This window comes from Myotis yumanensis, unplaced genomic scaffold (assembly GCF_028538775.1).
Source record: "Myotis yumanensis isolate MYYU_CA2020_CCGP unplaced genomic scaffold, mMyoYum1.0.hap1 SCAF_8, whole genome shotgun sequence".
Lineage (NCBI taxonomy): Eukaryota > Metazoa > Chordata > Mammalia > Chiroptera > Vespertilionidae > Myotis > Myotis yumanensis.
The window spans coordinates 4,170,963-4,194,293 of record NW_027223759.1 but is presented as its reverse complement, the minus strand read 5'-3'; the positions used below and the strand labels follow the sequence as shown (position 1 = coordinate 4,194,293).

The 23,331-nt window shown below is 39.9% G+C and overlaps 1 protein-coding gene across 1 annotated transcript in view; it reads left to right on the top strand.

The window, feature by feature from the left end:
• The window catches only part of TMEFF2 (transmembrane protein with EGF like and two follistatin like domains 2), a 233,164-nt gene that overhangs the window by 7,383 nt on the left and 202,450 nt on the right, over window positions 1-23,331 (top strand). The window contains exons 3-4 of the mRNA XM_070423265.1: window positions 6,257-6,386; window positions 12,781-12,807. Of these exons, the coding sequence (XP_070279366.1) occupies window positions 6,257-6,386; window positions 12,781-12,807 (157 nt within the window). The remainder of the gene's footprint in view (window positions 1-6,256; window positions 6,387-12,780; window positions 12,808-23,331) is intronic.

The following is a 23,331-nucleotide window of genomic DNA, read 5'->3' as shown; positions in this document are numbered from 1 at the left end:
TTAATATTTTCCAACTGGTATTAACTGCTGGTAACTGAAATCATGGAGGGACTTCTATATCTCATTTATTTCTCACAAGTGAATGAAATAATTATTTTCTCTTTTTAAAGATGAGGATACATTTGTAATACCTTAACCAATAAAGAAATTAAAAAAATAATCATAAAGATGAGGAAGTTAAAGCCCATGAATATAATAACTTACCATTGAGTGGTGATCCTAAAGCAAGAATGGAGTCCTTTGACACGAAGCCAGATATTTTCCTAGAATATTATACATGCTAATAAAAATATTAGTAATAACTACAAAAGTATAAATTTATTGTGGAGGACTCTTAATGTCAAAAGTAGTACCACCACCCTGGCCAGTGTGGCTCATTTGGTTGAGCGTTGCCCCATGCACCAAGGGGTCCCTGGTTCAATTCCCCTTCAAGGCACATGTCCCAGTTTTGTGCTCGATCCTCAGTAGGGGGCATGCAGGAGGCAGCCAATTGATGTTTCTCTCTCATTGATGTTTCTCTCTCTCTCCCCCTCTCCCTGTCTTTCTTTAAAATCAATGAAAACATACTCCTTAAAAAGTAGTGCAACGAATTCTTGGGTGATGATATGAGTTCCAGGAATGGGTTTCAACCTCGTGTGTCCTACATTCCCATCTGTATACCAAGGGGTGTGCTGGGCTATCTGGTCAATCATTTGTGGGGATGCAAATTTAGAGACAATGGAGGGATGGATAGACGAGTGGATAGATGGATGGATGAAAGAAGAAAAGGAAGGAGGGAAGGAAGGAAGGAAGGAAGGGAATATGGAAGGAAGGAGGGAAGGAAGGAAGGAAGGAAGGAAGGAAGGAAGGAAGGAAGGAAGGCATGCAGTTATTCATATATAACACTGGACAAACAATGATCAATTATCACTTTCTAATTTAAAAATATGATGAAGCCTTAATGTGTTCTGGGTATTACTCATCCAAACATTCAACTTTTTTATCTAATAAGCCATGCTTTAGATCTGCAATTATTCCACTTACTAGGACTGCATAACAAGTTTTCCAGAACTTAGTGGCACAAAACAATGAACAATATTTTGCTTATGAACCTGTAATTGGACATGGCTTAATGGAGACAGCTCATCTCTTCTCCCCTGGGCGTTGGCTGAGTGAGGGAGGGAACTGGAAGGTTTGGTTCTGTGCTCATGTCTGACTGTCAGCTGGGAACCTTGGTCCTTTTCTGTGAATCTCTCTGTATGGACTAGTTTGGGTTTCCTCAGAGCACAGTGGCTGGATTTCAAGGGCAAGCATCCAGAGAGAGAGAAAGAACCGGGTAGAAGCTGGATCCTTTAATGACCTAGCACCATAGTCACAGGCCTGCCCACTCTTAAAATCATAAAAATGTTTCCATATACAGAAACATACATAGATGCAGAGACATAGAAGCATGGAACAGACTGTGGAATCTCAGAAGGAAGGCAGGGGTGGGTGGATGGATGGGTGGGAAAAGATCAACCAAACGTGTTGTATGCGTAACCCATGGTCACAGACAATAGGGTGGTGAAGGCCTGGGGTGGGGGGGGGGGGGACTTGAGGGCAGGCTAGAAGGGGTCAATGGGGAGGAAAAAGGAGACATATATAATATTTTCAACAATAGAGATTTTTTTTTAATTTTTAAAGTAAAATAATTAAAAAAAATAAAAGTAGTCACAGAGAAAGAAGTAAAAGATAGCTATGAAATGATCAAAGGGTTGGGCCATAATGCAGGCTTTTTATTTTTTTCTCTTTTGGAAGAGAAACATAGCATATCTAAGAAATTATTCCCAAGCCTGGAACAACTGGGAATATAGCAGGATTCACTAACATCTGTGGAGAGCCTTCTACACGCCAGATTCTAGGGAAGGTGCAGACAGTACAGAAAATAGAAGTTATGCATAGTTTCTAGATGCTGAAATCTCAGCTAAATGAGATCCTTACTAACCAAACAAGTAATCATTCACATAGAAACTTCTCACATACATTTTTTGTCCATTTATAGCAAAATGAATTCCGTATATTCTTGTGTCAAGTCATGGAATCTGCCAGTGTGGCGTGTAGCCGCTTTCTTCAGCAATGTGGGCATTTTGGAACAAAACCATTCTACTGAAAAACACATATTTGGAAAATAAACTTAAGAGTCTAAGACATCTTACGAGAAATAGAATCACTTTTTCCCCCTAGAGGAAGTTTGTACAACACATACATTTATGGGCCTAACCATCTGGGCCTGAGTCTTATTTCTTCTCTCACCAGCCAACTCTGTAGCCTTTAGCAAGTCACTTAACATCTGAATATGTCCCTTCATTTTCAACTGAGCAGTATTATGATTACCACTAAAAACTATTCCAAACAACTTGGCATATTTTAATGTAGCAGTGAGCTTATTTTTATGCTAGGCTTTTCCTGTTTTAATTTATTTTTCTAATTTTAGACATGCATGTTTAAGAGTCAATGTTGGATGGTGATGGCTCTGCCAGTGAAAACACAAATTGTTTCTATTTCTTTTTATAAGTAAATAGTGCAAAGTGTTTTAAAAACACAACTCCGTTAACCCTCCTAAATGTCCCCGTTAACCATTTCATATGGGGAAACTGAGGTATAAGCTTGTTAAATGTGTCATCGTTGAGTGATCTACACAAAGTCCTACAGCAGTGGTTCTCAACCTTCTGGCCCTTTAAATACAGTTCCTCATGTTGTGACCCAACCATAAAATTATTTTCGTTGCTACTTCATAACTGTCATGTTGCTACTGTTATGCATCGTAATGTAAATACCTGATATGCAGGACGGTCTTAGGCGACCCCTGTGAAAGGGTCGTTGGACCGCCAAAGGGGTCGCGACCCACAGGTTGAGAACCGCTGTCCTACAGCAAGGCAGTGAGAGAAAGGGGAGAGCCTAGGAGGAGACCTCACTCCTGAGCCTTCGTGATGTAGCGTATGCTCCCTCCACATGTGATTCTTCCCAGTGAGTGCCAGGCACGGCCCTGAGGGCCCGGAGCACCCTGCTGATAATCTGCAGCTAAGCTCTCCGGCTCCGGACTCCGCTGCTTCCTGGCTGTGCAGGGAACTGGAGCTGTTTTTAGCTCTGCTCGCGTTTGGCGTTCACTCCCCTCAGACGTGGCATATGAGCACGTTATCAGTTTATTCGATATTTTAAGATGCATATCAGCCTCGTGTACTAGCACTCCCAGCCCTACATCCGAGTAATCTGCGGAGGGAAAGGAGGAGGATAAATAGGGAAACACAAGAAATCAGAGAGGAAAACGTGGACCCGAATAATCAACACACCAAGTATTGTAACCAGGGCTGGAGGTAGAGAGGGGAAGGTAACCAGTGACAGGAATGCGAGGACCCCACAGGCGAGGCTGGCCAGTCCAGTCATCCGCCCTGATTAGGACTCCTGCCTATGGAAGGGTCAGCAGGTCTGCTGACTATGTCACCAGCTGTTTACTCTTTACAGTCTCTCCTCCACTTGCTCAGGCACCATTGTGGTGTCGTGAGCCCTCATAAGTCCTCTCTAGCTTCTCCTGCCCCTGGTCCTGAACACACCACATTGTCAAGCTCCCATCCATCCACCTGGCCATGCCTCTGGCATGAGCACCAGCCTCCTCACTGGGTGTCTCCTCAGCACCGCTCACTGGACGATGGTGCTGACATTGTGCTGTTGCCTTTTTTCTTCAGTAACGATGAAGATGTTCAGACCTGTGGTTGGACGATTTTCAGATGTAGGCATGTGTGTGTGTATATATATATATATATACATATATATATATTTATGTATTTGGAAAGCATGTAGAAGGCTGCCTTACACATGTATCACCTGACCAGAATTAGTTATTGAGTTAAAGATTCTCATTAGCAAAATTTTCAATCAAGCCAGAACCGGTTTGGCTCAGTGGATAGAGCGTCGGCCTGCAGACTGAAAGGTCCCAGGTTCGATTCCGGTCAAGGGCATGTACCTGGGTTGCGGGCTCATCCCCAGTAGGAGGTGTGCAGGAGGCAGCTGATCGATGTTTCTCTCCCATCGATGTTTCTAACTCTCTATCTCTCTCCCTTCCTCTCTGTAAAAAATCAATAAAATATATTTAAAAAAAAAAATTTTTCAATCAAAACAGTTTTTAAAATATAATCATGTAGACAGACTGAGTCTGGGAGCCAATAGTGTACCTGTGGGAAGGAATCATTGTAGAGAGTGTTATCCAGAATGCCTAGATTAGAAATTGTTGAAATAAAGATTTCTAAAATATGCCATATTTTAAATATTTAAATCATTTTAATAATATTTAATTGCTAAATGAATATGATTTAATGTCTAAATCGCCATATTAGCAATTACGGTGATTCTAATATTAGTGTCATTGAATTTGGATTTACTATTGGGAGAAAAGTATATCACTGTTAGTAAAAAACTATATTTAAATTTTTCGTTAGTTGATACCAAAATACGGCTCATAAAATGACTTTCATTTCAGAGAACATTGACTTGTACCATTGTAAAGTGTTAGGATGATTAAGCCAATGTTACATAAAGGCAAAGAGCAGCAGATAACTGGTTGATTGGGAGGGAGAAATTACAGATATCTTAAGGAAATAGAGTAAAAAATAAATCTCAGGTTTTATCATCAGATTGTAACTTTATTGAGACTTTCCTCTTTTGTTGCATAAATCCTTGAGTTGAATTTACCTTATGGTAGGATTTTAGGTTTATTACCATATATATTAAACCTTTCCTAGCCATCTCACTAGATCATTGGTTTATTGCAAAGTGTTATGCGTTTATGACACATTAAAAATCCAAATATTTTAACAAGAAGTAGAAGGCAGCAAAGTGTTTTCACATACATGTGTATGTCTGATTGGCTCTGCTCAGTTTTTGGCATAGGTGGGGTATTTGTAAATAATCATCTTCATCCTTATATTTGTTGTGATTAAACAATGAAGCGCATCTGTAGTGGTCATCACAAGATAATCATCTCTGGCATAGTTCGCAGGCCTGGGACACAGCCAAGTACCTCCTACGCGCGGGCACACATGTACAGTGTGATTGAAACTTCATGGCCCATGTGCAGAAGTTGGTATTTTGTGGAAGAGCCACACTCAAGGGGCCAAAGAGCCGTATGTGGCTCACGAGCCACAGTTTGCCGACCACTGCCTTAGGCTGTGATTATATTATGACTAGAGGCCTGATGCATGAAGATTCATGCAAGAATAGGTCTTCCTTCCCCTGGCTGCCAGCACCGCCTTTGCTTCAGCCCGGAGCCGCCTTCCACCTTTGCACTTTACCCAGAGGCCTTGGCAGCAGCCAGGGCGGGGTGGAACGCCTGCATCATCACCATGGCGACGACACAAGCTTCCTGGTCCGGCTGCCGCCATCTTTGTCGTGTCAATTTGCATATTCCCTCCTTATTGGCTGTGGGCGCCGCCATCTTTGTCGCGAAGTGATGGTCAATTTGCATATTCCATCTTTATTAGATAGGATGAGTGTCCCCTGCAGGTTGCCTGATTTCCATTGTAAAATGTGTACTTCTTAAAAATAAGACTTTCTTTAAACTGAACTTTTCTCTTTATGAAATATATAATAGTCATATTTTTGAATAGTCAATAAAGTTTACATGTAGTTCATTAGTTGCTGAATTTTTTCCTGTATTTCATTTCTCTCTACACTGCATCTACATCAAAATCCCATACCTAATGATATAAAAAATTAAGTGTAATCCAAGGGTCTTATCAAATACTTAGAAATTTATAAAGATTAAAATTCAACAGAAAAAAAAAATCATGCTAAAGAGTGGCTGAATTCTCTGGCATTTCAGTTCGACACTTTTGCTCTCCAAATATAGACATTGCCTATTTCCTAATACCTTTTAGTACTGTAGCATGGTTTCTTTTTCCCACCAAGCCCGATGGGCCATGTGTCAGAAAAACAGTATTAAATAATATTGATAATATTTGTTGCTATCTCTTTTTAGTATTGCTTGTCTGATCACTTTGCTGGAATTGTCTGATCAATTTAGAAGGCTCCTTTTCAATCTGAATCAAACGACTGGCTGGCTGGCTTGGCATTGCTTTTGTGTGCCTTTGAATGATTCTCTTGCAAGGTCAAAGACGATTGGAGGCAATGAGGATTGCTGAAAGGAAGACAGGCGCTTCCTACTGTAAATGATGATTTCTGTTCACGAAGTCAGAGCTGTGCAGACCCGGGTGCTAACCACAGGCGTCCCTCTGTGTCTCCCCAGTGCAACAGCGACTACGTGCCGGTGTGCGGCTCCAACGGGGAGAGCTACCAGAACGAGTGCTACCTGCGCCAGGCGGCCTGCAAGCAGCAGAGCGAGATCCTCGTGGCGGCGGAGGGCTCGTGCGCCACCGGTATGTCTGTGACCCTGACGACTCCCTGAACCTGCTGGATGGATTCCCAGCCCCAAAACCATGTCTTGCTTTTTTTTTGTTGTTGTTATCTTCAGATAATAATTCAGACTATGTATTGGCTAGACAAGCCTCTATTCCTTTGTGCAAAGCGTACCTTATTCTTAGTCTATGTCTTTTTGCATTTCAGATCATTTCTGGAAGAGAAAATCTACCATGAGGGTGTTGGTAGATTTTATTTTTTTAAATCGGTCTGTCTTTTTGTTGAAAGTATTACAGCTGGCTCCCTTTCCTTCCTCATTGAGCCCCTACACCCCACTCCCGCCCCCTCTCCAGGCCTTCCCCACACTGTGATATTGGTAGGTTTAATACATATGTTATTTAATGAAGTGCAGACAGTTGACTAATATTATTAAAAATCTAGATTGAGCACCCAGGTCTCAAATATACAGACACCTCTCTATGCATGGATGCATTTGTATGTTTTGAGTAATAGCATTGTCTGCTGGATTTGGGCTTGGAAGGCAAGATGATGCTAAGGTTAGCAGCTCTGCAAAATGCCCTCCAGCCGTTTAGTAGATTATTGTGAAGACTGTATTGGTGGTGGGCGTTGCTTCTGATGACACCTGTCCTTCCTGACACAGGCAGCCTGGGACTCCACAGCGCTCTGAGTTAGAGTGTGAAAAGTACTCTGTACAGAAAGTGAGGGAAAGAATAACTTATAAAGTCACAGATAACGCTCTTTAGCTTGTCAGGTTTCCCTTTTGTGTACAGTGGCTCTCAGAGCTGAACAGCATCGCAGGCAGGGAAAACGCCCAACCCCATGAGCAGAGCCTGACTCACGAAAGCAGCGCTTTACAATGAGGCTGAGTTTTCACAGTAGCTGTGAGACATTGAAATCACACGCGTTAAAGAAACCTTTGTGTCCTGTGATAGTTGTCCTTAATGGCAAGTATGCATCTTTCTGGAAAGTCAACATTTCTGAGGACAATAGAGGCATGGCCAGGAAAAAATAATATTGCTATAAAATATGAACTTCCTTCAATGCAATTAGGGAATAGTGCCAGGAGACGTCCGTTGTATTGAAAATACCTCTTGGGGTAACAGGTATTTCTATTCCAGGGAATTGTGTTAACAGTTCTGTGCGTGCTGGCTGGGGCAGGGTGGTAAATGAGAAAAAAGAAGGTCTCATATTCTTGAAAAGGTTATCTTAAGCCTATCATCGATGGATTGTTAGTAATTGATAACGTTCTGATATTGTGCTGTTGACGACCACAGTTTCTAAGAATTAGCAGAAGAGAAAAGCATCCGTCGTCATGGACAGCAATGCAGGCTTTCCGGTTTTGGTTTTAGTTTTTAAGTAGTTTTTTCTCCTACGGGATTCTTTGCCTCACGATGTGGATGTCCTTTTGGAAGGGTGACTGGGGGCTAGGGGGTAGGAGCTGGACTGGTTGGTGCGCCACTCACTTCTTATTTGCCAGAGCAAACCGATCGTTGCTACTCCACCTGTGAGTGAAAGTGACAGCAAGAAGTGAGAGTTATAGGACCTTCCCCAGTCGGAGAAGAGGATCAATATGCTACTCTCCGAGCAGGGCTGGGGGAACTAGGAAGGAAGGCACAGAGCAAACAAATTATGAAAAATCAATCCATCTACCATATCTCATGAAGAAAAAGTGAAAAATAGGACTTAGGGCAAATGGAATAGAAGAAAAAAAGAAGAAGTAACTGCTGACTCCCAGAAGCCAAGAACCAGCAAGGACTAAGGGAGGGATTTGCTTATTCGGGATCATATAGGACAGCTGTCTCTGACAGTAGCCAAGTGGTAATCAGTGGACAATACCCCTAATAAGCATTTATGAAGCTGTGATTATGACTAACGACGTTTGGTAACAAAATCTCTCTTACCTGCCAGCCTCAAAGTTCTTGTCAGCGTATGCAGTTGCATCCATCTGATTCATTCAGATCTCCCCATTCTGGTCCCTTCTGCGTTGGTTATACTATGAAAATAAATACTGAACCATGGAGAAAACTTAATCACAATTGATAATCCATCCATAGCTCATTCATAGACTTAGGTTTCTCCAGGATTTAATTGGTAAGCCAGGATTGCTGAATGCCTCCTCTGTACATCTAAAAGGGTTTTGATCTGAATAATGATGGAGGGACCAAAGTAACTTTGATTAACCAGGTCTGACTCTAGATAAATTGGGATTCTGACTTTGGGTCTAAAGGAGATCCTTACTCTTTTCTTTGTAAATTTTCCATTTATTTTCTAATGCTGTTTGACACTGAGTGGAGGTGGCAAGATGTGATCTCTAGGAATAAAAGGCAGAAAAAGATGTAGCTGTATCTTTATCACACAGGGGTGGTGGGCAAAAGGAGGCTTACAGTCACGAGTCTGCGAAACACCATTAATAAAGCTAATGTAATAAACATAACGTGCGTGTCTTTTTCCGGATGAACAGCTGTAAGCCTACTTTTGCCCACCCCATATTTCATTGATTATTAACATCATTTTTGGTCCAGAAAATGGTTTTCTGTTGGGCAGCTTGGTCAACAGCCTCACTGTCTATTTCACTTTCTTGCCTTATAAGAAATGCATTGACTAGGAGCCCAGATTCAAGTCCAACCACATGACTTTTTTTTCTTAGGTGTTTCTGTCTCACTAATAAGGTTTTAGTGGCTACTTCTCTCTTGTTTGCCAAAATGACTCATCTTACAGTAATCATTAAAGCTTTCCGTCACCAGTTCATAATGATGCCATGAACTTCAGTGACTATTTTTAAAATCTGTTGTTCCTTTCTTTCCTAAATACTCAATATGGTATTTGATAAGATGCAAATTATCTTATGAACCAAACTGCATGAATTTTTTTTTGAAACATACATGGGAAATACAAACCGATATTCTACTGCCATTTTCTTGATTTCCCCCAGCAATGTGTATTTATAAGGAAACCTATAGATGAATAGGCAACATGTTTACTCAAAAATCTAATTATTGTGTTTCAGATGCAGTGTTAAGCATTTAAAATATGATATTGTGTAGTAAGTCTCAAAATAGCCCAATGGGATGCACATTACTATTGCCATTGACTAGAGGATGAATAAGCTTAGGAAGGTTGAATAACATTCCTTATGTCATCCAGTGAGTAATATTCTAATGTTCGGAGCTTGGAATCCTTCAGCTTTCACACATTTCCTCTTATATTCATGTACGGATGGAAAACTAAACAAGATATGGGCCTTGAGTTAAAGAAGCTTATGGTCTAGTGCAGTGGTTCTCAACCTGTGGGTTGCCAACCTGTGGGTCGCGACCCCTTTGGGGGTTGAATGACCCTTTCACAGAGGTCGCCTAAGACCATCGGAAAACACATATATAATTACATATTGTTTTTGTGATTAATCACTATGCTTTGATTATGTTCAATTTGTAACAATGAAAATACATCCTGCATATCAGATATTTACATGATGATTCATAACAGTAGCAAAATTACAGTTATGAAGTAGCAACGAAAATAATTTTATGGTTGGGGGTCACCACAACATGAGGAACTGTATTAAAGGGTCGCAGCATTAGGAAGGTTGAGAACCACTGGTCTAGTGGGAAAAGAATAAGAAACTATACACATTCAACTAAAGCACAGGTAGAATGTATTAGTGCTATAATCATATAACCTGTTGTTAGCCCCTGATTATTGTAAATAATACTGAATTAAGGTTTCGATTCATTCAAATAAAATCAGTTAAAATTTTACTTGGGAAGGTATACGAAAAGGAGATTTGATAAGCATTGGTCATTTAAACACTGTGCTGTCCAAAAGTGATGGTGCCATGGCTTATGATTATCAGTTAAGTTGACAGGACTGTTCTACTCTGGAGACAAATGCATCAGCCTTTTTTGATCTGTTGCAATTAAATAGTCAGATTATATGATTACCCAAAGAACTTGTATGCATATATGCATAACCCATATACACAATAGTGTGGTGAAGGCCTGGAGGTGGGGGGAGTGGGGTGGAGAGGGCCAATGGGAGGAAAAAAGGGGACATCTGTAATACTTTCATCAATAAAGATGAAATTTTTAAAAATCCTTATTTTCTATACTTACTACAAAGGCTTTTTATTCTAAACTAGAGGCCCAGTGCACGAAATTCATGCACAGAGCGGGGGGGGGGCGGGGGGGGTCCCTCAGCCCAGCCTGCATCCTCTTGCAATCCAGGACCCCTCGGGGGATGTCTGACTGCCGGTTTATGCCCGATCCCACAGGAACCCTTGCAGGATCAGGCATAAACTGGCAGTTGGACATCCCTCTTGCAATCCGGGACTGCTGGCTCTTAACCGCTCATCTACCTGCCTGCCTGATTGCACCTAACCACTTGCCTGCCTGCCTGATTGCCCCTAACTACTCTGCCTGCCTGCATCATTGCCCCCAACCACTCGCCTGCCTGCCTCATTGCCCCTAACCACTCTGTCTGCCTGCCTGATCGCCCCTAACCCTCTGCCTGCCTGCCTGATCGCCCCTAACTGCTCACCTGCCTGCCTCATAGCCCCTAACAGCCTCTGCCAGCCTGCCTGATCGCCCCTAACCATTCGCCTGCCTGCCTGATCGCCCCTAACTGCTCACCTGCCTGCCTGGTTGCCTCTAACCCCTCTGCCTGCCTGCCTGCCTGATCACTCCTAACCGCCTCTGCCTTGGCCCCCACCCGCCATGGTGGCTGCCTCTGCCTTGGCCCCTGCCTCTGCAGCTTCATCTGGAAGGTTGTCCGGAATGACGTCCAGAAGGTCATTCGGCTGTCCAGTCTAATTAGCATATTACATTTTTGTTATTATAGATTGTTTTACCAACTAGCTTATCTTTCAAGAAAGGATATGATGGCCCAGAAACATGAGACTTAGTCATGTTAGCAGTTAATTAAAGATGACATTTTTATACAGTTAGATCCTGTGAATTTTGTTAATATGAGTTTCCACCAAGGCTGGCAATTCCAACTACCTCTCCTTCATGGCTGACTAATGCCTAACATGCCAAGGAAGGCTGTTGACGAGGCATCCATTCTTCCATTTGTGTTGGTCTTCTGTGGATTTTCATACACTATGCTTCTTTCTATGCAGTGCCTCTCAATAAAGTGTCATGGTGGCAAGTTTTACTTTCATTGGAATAAAACATCAACCACAAATTTACAGAAGTGGCATTTGATATAGTTCTTAAACTCTGGGTAAGATTTCTATGTGAGATGAGGGCATACCAGGCAGAGGATACCAGTACTAGTCTTATTTCCCAGTATTAATATCAAAAGTATCTAACCTAATGCATTTAAGTGGGAAAGAAGTATGCAGGTAGAAGGAAGGCAATGTCTATTCACTTAACAGGTGGGGACAGATGGAATCTCAATGCTGTTGACTCCAACTAGAAAATTGGGTGCTTCTGGGAACTGTCAGAAATAGACAACCCTGACCAGTTGTACTTATGTAGAAGGGAGGGGAGAGAAGGACTGGAGAGAGAAAAATGCAGAAGAGAGATTGCTTTTTATTGCGAGCACCACCTAGGGCAGTGATGGCAAACCTTTTGAGCTCGGTGTGCCAGCATTTGGAAAAACCCTAACTTAACTCTGGTGCCGTGTCACATATAGAAATTTTTTGATATTTGCAACCATAGTAAAACAAAAGACTTATATTTTTGATATTTATTTTATATATTAAATGCCATTTAACAAAGAAAAATCAACCAAAAAAATGAGTCCGTGTGTCACCTGTGACACGCGTGTCATAGGTTCGCCATCACTGACCTAGGGTGTATTCAGTTTTAAGCACAAACACAAAGTTAATCTCACTCTTCTACTGATTTCAAAGACGAGGAATGCTCTTGGTGCCTGATAGACTCATTCACAATTGTGGTATTTGGAATACATATTAACATTTATATAAAAAGAGATTTATTTTTAAACTGTTTTTCTCTTTGTGTATATGCAATTTTCAAGAATATAAAGCTTAATTACGAGTTTATTTGCTACATGTCTTAGACTGTTTAAATTCTAAGTCTGACTGATTGTTATAAGCATCTCATTTTCAAATTTTTTGTTTTTCTTAATGGCACCAGATTTATCATGATTAAAATTAAAAAGAGAGATTTTACATGGTCAAGTTTAGGAATTATTTTAAAACTAGATAATCCTTTTTAAATAAAATTTAAGTATGAAAGTAATAGAGAATTTATTTTATAAGTTATGCTATAGAAATTAAATTGATGTGAATACACATTTTCAGATTAAATAATAGTAATTTTCTCAATTATATTACTGTCTTAGTGAAGAAAGTAAACATGAACTAAAATGTCATAAATAGTTTTAAATATGTTTTTCAAGCAAAAATAAAATATTTCTTTCTCCTCCCAGATGCAGGATCCGGATCTGGAGATGGAGGTAGGAGTTGCCTTTTTACATATTTGAAGACTTTCATGTGAATATTACTTGTGGTTGTTTACTTATATATTTGCTATTATAAATATTTGAAAGGAATTTACAAGTTGCATTTTAAGAAAGGAGAAAACAAAAATATATCATTATCCTTAATAAGTAAATGTATGTACTATGAAAATTATTTGATACATTTATGAATTATACTTAAGAATTCTGTCTCCATCTAATCTTCATTGTTTACTTATTTGTTTGTGTCTGAGTTATAAATGCATGTCAAAACTTCCTAACAGAAGATTTCAAGCATATTTGTCAAGGCAAAAAGAACTCATGAAAAAATAATTTAAATAATTGTTTTTTATAATATTGATATTAATTACCAGGTATTAATATAAACACATACATAACTATATTGTAAACAGGTTCTACATTATCAGATTAATAATTTGAAACTGGAGGAAATTGAGCTCCTAAAAGAAAAGTATAAGAATATAAACACAATTTAGACCAATGAAAATGGGATAGTATCTTTACTTTGATTAAATCTATATTTATTTTTACTAAAATAAGATACATAGATGTTTTCATTATTTAATTGTATGTTTGAGGAAGTGTATAAGGTAAGAGAGAGCCAGAAACTTTAAAAATTTGATCTCAAGTACTTACCGACAAGATTTTATGTATGGATTGAACCTTCATTGTAAATTTCCCAAAATGCTTTTCAAATGAAATTAGGCAAAAATTCCAGCTTTATGCCCAATAAGAAAAAAAAACCCAAAAAACTAGATATAATTTCAACAGGAACAGTAAGAAAAGAATGAATAAAAACATAAATATTCTCAAGGCTTTGCTTAAGGAGTATAAACTGATTAAATATATGATTCCAAGTAAATTTTGGTCTTTAAATGTGGAGTTTGATAATGTAGAGAAAAGAGGGCTGTGAGTTCAGGAAACTCTACTGCATACCTTCTCTAGCTCAGGCAGTGCATTACAAATGATCAAGTAGCCTTATGTAATGAAAGGCTTAAAAAGTTCAAATAAGCAATACCCAGAGAACACAATTAGAGCAGTATATTAGAGCACAGTTTTTTTTCCAGGAAGACTAAAACGAAACAGGATTTAAGACTTAGTACCATGACAGCATAAAATATATTAATATTACATGGCATTGGATAGTCATTTGATGTACGGATAAGGCTACTTCTAAGAAATTTTGTCTCCCCCCACCCCCCCCACCCCCACCCCCTCCAGCTGATGAATATAATATTTCTAAGAAAGTTTCCCGAGCAGTTTGAAGAGCTTAGAAGAGCAAATTGTATCTTAAAGAAATAGAAAAAGAAAGAAGATAGTTCCTTGAGTAGGTGTTTCACTATTAGAATGTTAAGCAGTGAATCAATTTTAAAAGTATTGCTTTTGTAAAGAAATAGTTTCTGTGAAAAATTCTGCTTAGTTCCCAGCTATTTAGTCTTATGTGTAGACTATCTAATTTTGCAGATATTGTGTTGAGCTTCAACTGTTCCAATTTCACAAAACAAGTCTTGGTAATTATTTTAGCATCTTTGAAAACAAAACAGATTACAGAGCACGGAATACCTTCATTGCTCTTTCTGTGAAAACGGCATGATATACTTTTTTCTGTTTGACTCTCATATCATACATCATTTTTTAATATTTATCTTTTTAATAATAAGACATGCTTTATGTTTAGTTCCCAGCTTTCATTCATTGCAATTACCATACTAGTGAAAGCAAAGTCAACCTCATTCTTCAATGTTGCATTTTATATTAAAATATTTGACTCATGATGCAGTCCTGTATTCTGAGTAAGGTGATTTTGTGTAGAAAAAATTGTTAATCTCATGAATATGATGTTTATAACTTAAACTTATGCACTAGTTGGAAATACTATGCTTTCCTTATTTTCTTCTCTTTTTGTTCTTTATACTCTTCCTTTCAATTATAGGTGCTTTATTGTAACTTGTGGCGGGGGAGCAGAGGGGAAGAAAGCAACTTCTTAAGCAATAACTGCTAAAAAAAAAAAGATGACTGCTTTAGAACAAAGCATAGAGCCCATTTACTTCTGAATTACATGCTTTTAAAATAGTTGTTCTGAAAATTGTGGTAATGAATATTTACTCCCGGTCACATGAACTAATTTTTATTTTTTTTATTTTTATTTATTTTTTATTTTTATTTTTTATATATTTTATTGATTTTTTACAGAGAGGAAGGGAGAGAGATAGATAGTTAGAACCATCGGTGGGAGAGAAACATCGACCAGCTGCCTCCTGCACATCTCCCACGGGGGATGTGCCCGCAACCCAGGTACATGCCCTTGACCGGAATCGAACCCGGGACCTTTCAGTCCGCAGGCCAACGCTCTATCCACTGAGCCAAACTGGTTTTGGCTGAACTAATTTTTAAATAAGAGACTGAAGTTTTATTTTAACTGATTTTTTTTTTTTTACACTCTGTGTTCCTTTGCTCTGAAATACTAATGGATTTAATTTTCTTTAATTTTTTTACTACATTACAAAATGCCAAAAAAGCTCAATAACTTGAACCTAGAAATCTAGGTTAGAATAACCTGCAGGATCCCAATTCACATGTACATTGGATGGTGCATGAAGCATGTGTGACTCACTACCTCAGCTATACAGGATGGGCCAGCCTTTGTATTCTGACGGAGTTCCTCTCTCTAAGGTGTGAGAGGAGCCATAATTCGTTTCCTTTGAATTAACTAGAAGTTATTGAATTGGTTAATTTAATCATTGGGTTTGGTTAATCCCACAATCCTCACTTGTGATTGTTCTAACTGATTTTTATAGGATGTATTCTCAATAATGTGTATTTAATTACTAAGTAGGTCATTTTACAAGCACTTTCAATGGTTAATGGTTATATTTTTAATTTATTTTTAACAAAGTTTCATATCATTCCCAATGGAGTGCATTGATCTGAATACTTAAGTGAACAGATTTATTTAAAAATACTTATATGTGTGACTATCATAAATGATACCACTAAACCTCCAAATCCAAAATCACTTTAAAATACATCAATTTTTACTTCTTTAGATTGTTCTACATTTTTTAAATGAATGAATATTGCATTAGCAATGAAGATTAGATCTGATTAGTTAAAAATAATTTAAGTTGAACTTACCTGCTCTATAGCACACCTGTCACTTACTGCATTTGAGGAAACCTTTTTAGACAATATAAAAGGGATATAAAGGTTTCATAAAATTTATCTTGTTAGTATATATTTTATAGGAAGTTGTAAAATCTTTAACTGTTGATCTGTGTATTCAGAGGAAACTATTTGAAGGGCTAACTTTATTTAGGGAAAACGTTCACCATGTCTCCAGCATGATCTGCAAATGTGCGTTCATTCATAACGGTCATTGTAGTGCAGTAAGAAGCAAATGCTGCGTACACGTCTTGGCCTTTCCCACTCCCGTGATCCCATCCTCTTTGAGTGTTTAAGAAAACTCATCAATACAAAGAGTATTTCTATATTATCAATTTTGAACCTAGGATCTGTTGTTTCTGGAATTATCTTTTCACACAAAAATGTTTACTTGGAAAAAATTCAGGGTAAACTATAACTAACTATATATGTGCGTTCTGTAGAAAGGTAATGAGTGGTAATGTATGGACCACATTTCAGAAATTTCAGAAAGGAGTTGAAAGAAAGGGATTGGTGCTTCATGTACTTATATCCATGGAGATTGAATGTTGTAAATACGGAAAAGGGTGTGTGTGGGAGGGATAATAACATCTTACCCACCTACGGACTTCCTTAAGTAACAAATACTGCGGTAAGAAAGAAGTGTTAAAGGAGCCTCCTCTCAAAACCCATGGGTGTGTGGGTGCTAACAAGATAATTTTTAACCCCTGCTGTTCTCTCAGTCTTCCAGTCGTAAGGAAGTGACAGTGAATATCTTTCGTTACTCTTTTTTTAAAGCTATTTCTGGATGGATTAGACTTTTGATAGGTTAGATTCCTAAAAACAAAATATAAGTCCAGTAAAATGAAAACTGTATTTTAACTATTAAAATAATATAAATGCATGGACACAGACAATAGAGTGGTGAAGGCCGGGGAGGGGAGGGTGCAGGGTGGAGGGGGTCAATGGGAAAAAAACAAACAAAGGGGACATGTATAATACTTCCAACAATAAAGATAAATTAAAATAAATTATGTAAGTGTGTTGTCCTGCTATAGGTCTGGAGGAATCCACAATTAAATTTTAATGTCAGATGGGAAGTTCTATGATAATGTCTATAGAAATAAAATGTATCCAAGATACATGGCATAGATAAATGAGTATATTTTTATTTCATAAGGTAAAGTGAAGCATTGGGCTTTATGCTGCAACTTATAAAATTATGTAATTTTAAGACAATTCTTTAATAGAGAAATGTCAGATATGTACAGCGATAGATCAAATTAAATTTATGTCCATTATTTGTAAAAAGAAAGCCTGATTTCTATTTGAATGATTCAGATAGTTGTTGTTATGGTAACTTTAGTGTAGAAGACCAGTTATGACATGCTTTTATTTAATACAAAAGTGTCCGGTATAATTTTTCTTTAGATGTATTACTCAGATGTCCACAATCAAGACATTTATTTCACATGCATTTTGGATAGAACAAGAAATGTTTACATTGCAACAAATTGTAGACCTTAGGCTGCCATTGTTGATTATGTGGATTGCTAAAAACAGTACTTTACGAAGTTTGAGAACTTGAAAGTCATTTTTTTAAATCTTAATGTTTCTAATGTAGATTCGATGCTATTCAGAAATCTAATCGAAATTAACAAGCGTAATATATCCTGGGTATTGTGGCAAGATTTTTGGAGCTGTAGAAGTGAATATGACACAGCTCTTTACGCTCAAAGAGATTACATGTAAATTTTCTTCTTAGCACACAATGGGAAAATTATTATTCTAACTATAAAAGAAAAGCAATTCCCTGCAGAAGTAAAATGTTAAATATACTGTGAATAACAAAGAACTGTACATACTCATTTCATAAAATATACAAGGCCAGGTAATTCTTTTCCATGTTGCCGTATTCCTTTCCTGACCTCACTTTGTACCTTCTTCGCCTTAACTGTCATGGTCAAGTTCTGGCAAACACAACATGCCTCACCAAGTATCTTCTCCACTGAGTTCACATTACAACCAAAGTCTGATAGGTGTCCATCGGTAGCAGCTTCCGCTGAAAGACGGATCCAGTGAAGAAAATGTATCATGTATGCAAGGTTCGAGGTTCTTCCGGGGTAGACTGTGGGGAGACAAGCAGAAAGCACCCCTACTTTTCTGTTCCACGCCCCAGGGCTGCTGTTCTGCCTGAAGATGGGCTTATAACCTTCTATCAGAACCTCAACCTCATCTCCGTTTTCCATCGGTTGGAATCCATTTTGCTTTCTCTTTTTAATATATATATGTTTTATTATTGACTTCAGAGAGGAAGGGAGAGGGAGAGAGAGAGAGAAACATCAGTGATGAGAGAGAATCATTGATCCGCTGCCCCCTGCACGCCCCCTCAGCCCCCACCGCTGGGTATCGAGCCCGCAACCCGGGCCTCTGCCTTGTCCGGGAATCAACCGTGACCTCCGGTTCATGGGTCGATGCTCAACCCCTGAGCCATGCCAGTTGGGCCATTTTGCTTTCTCTTTACCTCAAAGAAAAACAGTATTGCAGCAGTAGTGAAATAGAGGTGGAATGAATGGAGAACATGCAATAGGTCACGAAACTGGAAAATAGAAAAACGAACACAGAACAAGGGAAGCAAAGTGAGAATGATGGAAGATGAAAAGGCGGAGAAAGGAACCTTCGCTCTTAACATGGCTGTACTTGCTTTTCACAGATGGCCATCGTCTTAAAAATAAAAAATGACTTATTTTTTCTCTTAGTGGAAGAGCAGTAATTATCTGCATTTCCAGAGACGATTGCTGGGGAATATGAGATGGATGCTACAGACTTTTGTCTGAACCCTCCATCTGCGCTTTTAAAACCATGTCTAGGAAAAGAAGGGTGCCCGTGAGCAGTGGCACAAATGGCTTTGGGTTTCCAATCCGGAGATTTGTGTTCAGATTTTTATTGGCTCAGAGGCTGCCTATCAGATTTTGACTCTCAGTCTCCTTGGAGACTCATTTATTTTATTAGTAAAAGGGAATGATATCTACTTCTAGGAAAGATGATTATAATAAACGAATGTAAAGAACTTTGAACTCTAAAAGATTAAAAATGAAATTAAAAGAATTTATATTACCTTTGCTCTTTGGTCCCCGTTACTCTGAGAATATCATTTCTCGGAAGAGTTTAATTAGAAGTTTGAATCTTTTAATTAGTGATTGCTCCTATAGTATTGATGCTGAGATAATAAGGAAATATGAATCCTATTTCAGTTCTCGGTATTTAGAGGAGACACCTAGCTCTGAACCTTGAAAAGAAGTGAAATCACAGTGCTAATATCAGAGGAACTAGGCATGCATGAGTAGGTGAGGAATAAGAAATGATGTTAAAACAACAAATAATTATTCTTAAAACTGCAATGGTAGAAATATTGCCTCCATAGAAAACAAAAAAGAAGGAGGAGGAGGAGGAGGAGGAAGGAGGATTCACAATATGAGAGATTCAGTACACTTACAAGGAAGAATTTCCATTAGGGCTCTGAGCGTTGTGAAGTTTTTCTGAGGGGATTTGAGCTTTTTAGAGAGATTCTTTTAAAATAGAGGGGAAGATTTTGTTACAGTTCTGCTTGATAGAACATGACTTAGGTAAGTCTGAAAGGATGCTTAGCCTCATGTATAATTATTTTTAAAACAATCTCTGTTTTCTAAAAAGCACTATTGTAGCATCCCCCTTTTTTAATCACAATAATAGCTTCTGCGTGTGTGGATGGTGATCAGAAAGGATGACTATCTTGCCCACAGTTCTAACAACAGTCTATATGGTGACTAAGCCAGTCCTGGAACTTCAAGAAGGGAGGCTATAGTCTACAATGTTGCCTTCCTCTTGCAGTAGCTTTCTGCAGTCACTGTGCTAGACCCCTATGTTCTGTGGTTTATGTAGATGATGGACCTTATCAACAACCATAGGAGATTTCATTATCCCATCTCCTGACTCCCTTCCAGCTCTCATTTTGTTTCTGAAATCACCTGTTCCATTCAGCGTAGAACTCAAACCCCTGTGGGTTTTTGTTGTTGTCTGTTATCTAAGTTCATCACACTCCTCAGTCCATAGCACATGCTCATTGCCATCTATTCTCTCTATTCCTTTCCCTCTTCATCCCCATGCCTAACCTCATTCCCTTTCTTTTACAAGTGTTTTTTCTAAAGTATTTAATAGACTTCAAATGCTGGGGGCTGGGGTGGGAGTATGGTTATGTGCTCAGCAGCAAGAAGTAGGGGTTAAAACAGGCCCTGGAGCTAAGCTCTGCGGGTTGGATCCTGGCTCCACCACTTACCAGGGTGACCCTGGGCAGTTTTTTCGCTACTTCCCGTGCCACCCTGCCAGGGCTTCCCAGGGTACAGACTCGAGGCTGGGATTTGTGCCTTCGGAGAGTTCTAAGAAGCGGCACCTGTGGAAGGGGAGGACGTGGGATTGGGCAGAGGGAGCGAGGAACCGGTGTGATGGGAAAGAGGCCCACTGGGGCCCACCCAGAGCTTTCGGGATGGATGGTCCCTATGTGTTGCACTGACTTGGGACTTGGGAAGGTGGTTCTCAACCTTCCTAATGCCGCGACCCTTTAATACAGTTCCTCATGTTGTGGTGACCCCCAACCATAAAATTATTCTTGTTGCTACTTCATAACTGTAATTTTGCTGCTGTTATGAATCGTCATGTAAATATCTGATATGCAGGATGTATTATCATTGTTACAAATTGAACATAATGAACGCATAGTGATTAATCACAAAAACAATATGTCATTATATATGTGTTTTCCGATGGTCTTAGGCGACCCCTGTGAAAGGGTCGTTCGACCCTCAAAGGAGTCGCGACCCACAGGTTGAGAACCGCTGCTCTGGCGGATCTCTTGCCACCTTACATCTACCAGTCTGCTCCCCTCGGAGGGACATTGTCTATGGTTCTGTACTGAATAGATATCCTAGCGTTTACTATAGTGAAACTCAAAGTTTTTCTTTAAGGTACTTTTATATCGGGGTTTTATTTAAGATGTCCTCTTCCTGTTCTGATATTTTTAAGTAAGCAGAAAATTTCACTTCTTTCCAGACAGTATTGAATACGTAGGACTCTCTCTGTGTGCTGCAGCACATGCCAAATTGTATTTAATTTGATTCAAATTTGGGTTTGAAAATATAGCTTTGTTACTGTACTAAATGTACAATCCATGTTGTAGCATATGATTTTCAGTGTGTACTTAACAAAGAGCAATTTCATCTTCTCTGGTAAATTATACACTTGTTATCGCGTTGGGATTTAAAAAAAATTTAGGAATAAATAGCAAACAGTATGTTTAAATAATGTTCACATCCTGGCCCAATGAGTCAGACCGAAGGAATTATTCCGTTAGCGTTAGTAAACTTGCTCTGAAAAACCTTCTAGCTTTGTATTCCGTGCTGCTCCTCCTCGAAGAAGCAGAAAAGGGATGGATTGGACTCTAAGTGAGCTTGGCCCGCTGCTTCCCACACCTGTTCTGCAGACGGATCGTTGAAACTGGACCCATTTCTGATTAAATACTATTTCTTATGGACTGAGTCTCTCTCCCAGTCCCTCTCATTTTCCAGCTGCTTTTTGCACCCCTCCGTCCTAAATGTGAGCTGACAGGGTGGCTGTGCTGATATTACTTCTTTGGGTGAAGGCCACACACAGAATGATTTCAAGGAATCAGTTAAAGAGGGAGCCCGTTCTATGATGGCGTCTACCCAAAGCTGAGGCGCTCTACACATACCTGGTCCCAGCTGAAGTAAGAAATCCTGCGTGGCCCTAGCCGGTGTGTCTCAGTGGATAGAGCATCAGTCTGCGGACCAAAGGGTCCCAGGTCAATTCCGGTCAAGGGCACGTACCTGGCTACAGGCTCCTCCATGGCCCGGGCCCTGGTCAGGGCTCATGCGGGAGGCAACCAATACCTATATTTCTGTCACATCAATGTTTCTTTCTGTCTTTCCCTCTCTCTCCCACTCTCCCTAAAAGTCAGTGGGAAAATATCCTTGGGTAAGGGTTAACAAAAAAAAAGAAAAGGAAAGAGAAGAAAAAAAGAAACGAAACCTTGCCTGATCCTGTAAGTGCTGAATCGGGGTGAGAGTCCTCGCAGAGGCAGCCCTGTCCCCCTGAGACCTCGCACTGACGGGGAGCGTGGCCTCCGTGGAGACCTCCTGACACGTGGATGTAAGTGATGAGGCGGGAACTTGGTGAGAAGACAGGCTGAGCTGTACAGTGTCATCTTTCCTGACACCACGGGGCTGGTAGATGCAGTTGGCGACCTAATCCTTGAAGGTCGGAGAGGTGGCCACGTGGAGGATGCTGTTCAGTTGCTCGAAAGACAACCATAATAGCAGCTTGAGCGCGGTTATCTCGGAAAGTAGGTGTTATTTTTAAATATAATGAAAGAGAAACACAGCTGGCAGTTTCGAGGAGAGGGGGGACTAGCAGTAGAGCTGTGACGCTGCATTTTCAACAGCGGGAGGCGGCGCGGGGTCATGTTCTGGGGCGCACGCTCTCGCTGCCCTGAGGGCAGCCTCCCCAGCCGAGTCCGGCCTGGATGCAGGGACCTCCCTGGGCCTCTCATGGAGAGAGAGCTCCCTCATGCCACACTCTGCTTGGACACAGGATGAGGCAGAACTATCAAGCCGGTCCAGCCGATGAGTCAGCGCACTGCGCATTTCCCCGGTGCAGAGCTCTCAGACCCTGTCCGCAGCCCCTCCTCCAGCCCCTGCACCAACCGCTGGTCCTCTCTCCAGTAACGTGGTAAGAGCCTCCTCACCGGTCCCTCTGCTTCTCGTCTTGCCCTCATTTTTTTTCGTTCTTGCACAGTCAGAATGATTTATGGAAGATACTTAACTGAGCATTTCATTTCCCTGCGTACAACCCAACGATGGCTGCCCATCATTTGTAGAATAAAAGGCGGTCTTTACTTGTGAAGCACATGGCATCTGATATAGTAAATCACATCTTCACTCGTGATCCACCTCATTCTCCTAAGAGTGGTGTGCAGAGGGAACCCAAATTGAAGTTATTTTAGGATCCTGATTAGTTAGTTTGTAGGTAATTGAGGTAATTTTACCCTATGTGACTCCTTTATTCCACATCCAAATTGCTTATTAAAATACCAAATGACTTTGGCCAGAGAATAGAATCATTTGGAAATCCATTTGATGCCTTCATTTAATTTGACCCGGAACTAGTGGAAAAAGCCCGTAGTCTTTGAGTTTTCAAGGAATTACAGTGATTACCCCACATAAAATGTACTTTAGCCATAAAAGAATATTACTTGGAAAATAAAACCCTGGAGATTAGTTCCTTACATATAGGAAGTTTCTTAATTCA